General features: G+C 45.8%; 1 protein-coding gene across 1 annotated transcript; it reads left to right on the top strand.

Moving 5' to 3' along the window:
- The first annotated feature begins 432 nt into the window (after positions 1–432).
- Positions 433–1,204, top strand: LOC132450356 (protein ripply2-like). The gene is made up of 3 exons (XM_060042444.1): positions 433–671; positions 780–850; positions 970–1,204. The coding sequence occupies exons 1-3, from the start codon at positions 549–551 to the stop codon at positions 1,202–1,204; spliced, it is 429 nt and encodes a 142-aa protein (XP_059898427.1). The 5' UTR covers positions 433–548.
- Positions 1,205–1,408: the final 204 nt, after the last annotated feature.

Raw genomic sequence — 1,408 nt, 5'->3', positions numbered from 1 at the left:
TGGATGGATGGATGGATGGATGGATGGATGGATGGATGGATGGATGGATGGATGGATGGAAGGATGGATGGATGGGTGGATGGGTGGATGGATCGATGGGTGGATGGGTGGATGAATATATAGATATATTAATATATTGTTTAATTATTTGATCATAGGTGTTTCCGTAAACATGGAGACTATAATTGTAGAACCTATACTGATACAGAGTAATCTTGATTTACATGCATGCTAATTTGAAAAACCCGAGCAAGCGTAAACGCGTTTTTCGAGGAGTTTCCAATCATTTTATCTTATATGTGTTAGTAGACGAGCAGCAGGCCGATGCGAGGTGACCAAACGGCGGAGGTCTGCTGAGGTGTGAGGTCGCGCCTCGCCTCGGCGCGTGGACACTTGGCAGCGTGTCAAACCAGAGGCATTTGGCACGAGCCCCGCAGCACGGATAAAAAGGAGCGCTTCGAGCCGTTCTGCACATTCACTCTCGGACCTTCCTCCATGCAGGACCTTTGTCTGTTGTAACCCCGCAGGATTATCACACTACAGAAACAATGGACGCTATTACTGCGCAGTGTGGGATTATTTCCCCCGGAGGACAAGCTGCAGACAGTCACAGTGGGGCTGTGATGTGGAGACCGTGGGACACACCGTGTGGACAGAACGAGGCACACAAGGTAGGCTAGGACCTGAGTCATCAACTGAACGACTTCTTTTTGCAATTCATTGCACGTTACATTAACGTTAACTTTGCAGTTATTTAACACCATGCTTTTCTGTTATAGTTGAACTCCAACCATGGGGAACTTCACGATGCAAAGCACTCCAAGAACTTGCCCATCACACATCCAGTCAAGTAAGTTTGGTTATGAATCCTGCAGTCTATTGTCCTGATTCCCAGCACCCTGTTGGTCGATCTCAGTGGTTTTCTTTTTTTATTAACTGTTGTTCTCCTTCTTTACTTCTTCTTTATAGGTTGTACTGGCCGAAATCCAAATGTTTTGACTATCTGTACCAAGACGCCGAGGTGCTGCTGAGTAACTACCCAGTCCAGGCCACCATCTGCCTGTATCAGGAGGGGGGCAGCGGGGACGAGGGGTCCAGCGGGGACGAGGAGTCCAGCGGGGACGAGGAGTCCAGCGGGGACGAGTGCTCCAGTTGGGGAGAACTCAGTGACGAAGAGGAGGATTTCGAAATGGAGATTAATTAAATTGTCGCTGGAATGAACAACTGGAAGAGCAAAGCTGCATAACTAATATATATTTTTAATTTATTTTTGTACACATCTGTAAATATTTATATTTTCTACGCTCGCTGGCAGATTTCTGTCAATTAAGTTATATCTACCAATTTGTCTACCTTTTTTGTAATTTCGCTGAATGTTGCAATAAAATGCATTTGAAACTTACACTGC

The sequence above is a fragment of the Gadus macrocephalus genome, chromosome 21, assembly GCF_031168955.1.
Source record: "Gadus macrocephalus chromosome 21, ASM3116895v1".
NCBI lineage: Eukaryota > Metazoa > Chordata > Actinopteri > Gadiformes > Gadidae > Gadus > Gadus macrocephalus.
Note: the sequence above shows the minus strand (reverse complement) of the source record. Positions and strands in the feature narration are given on the sequence as shown.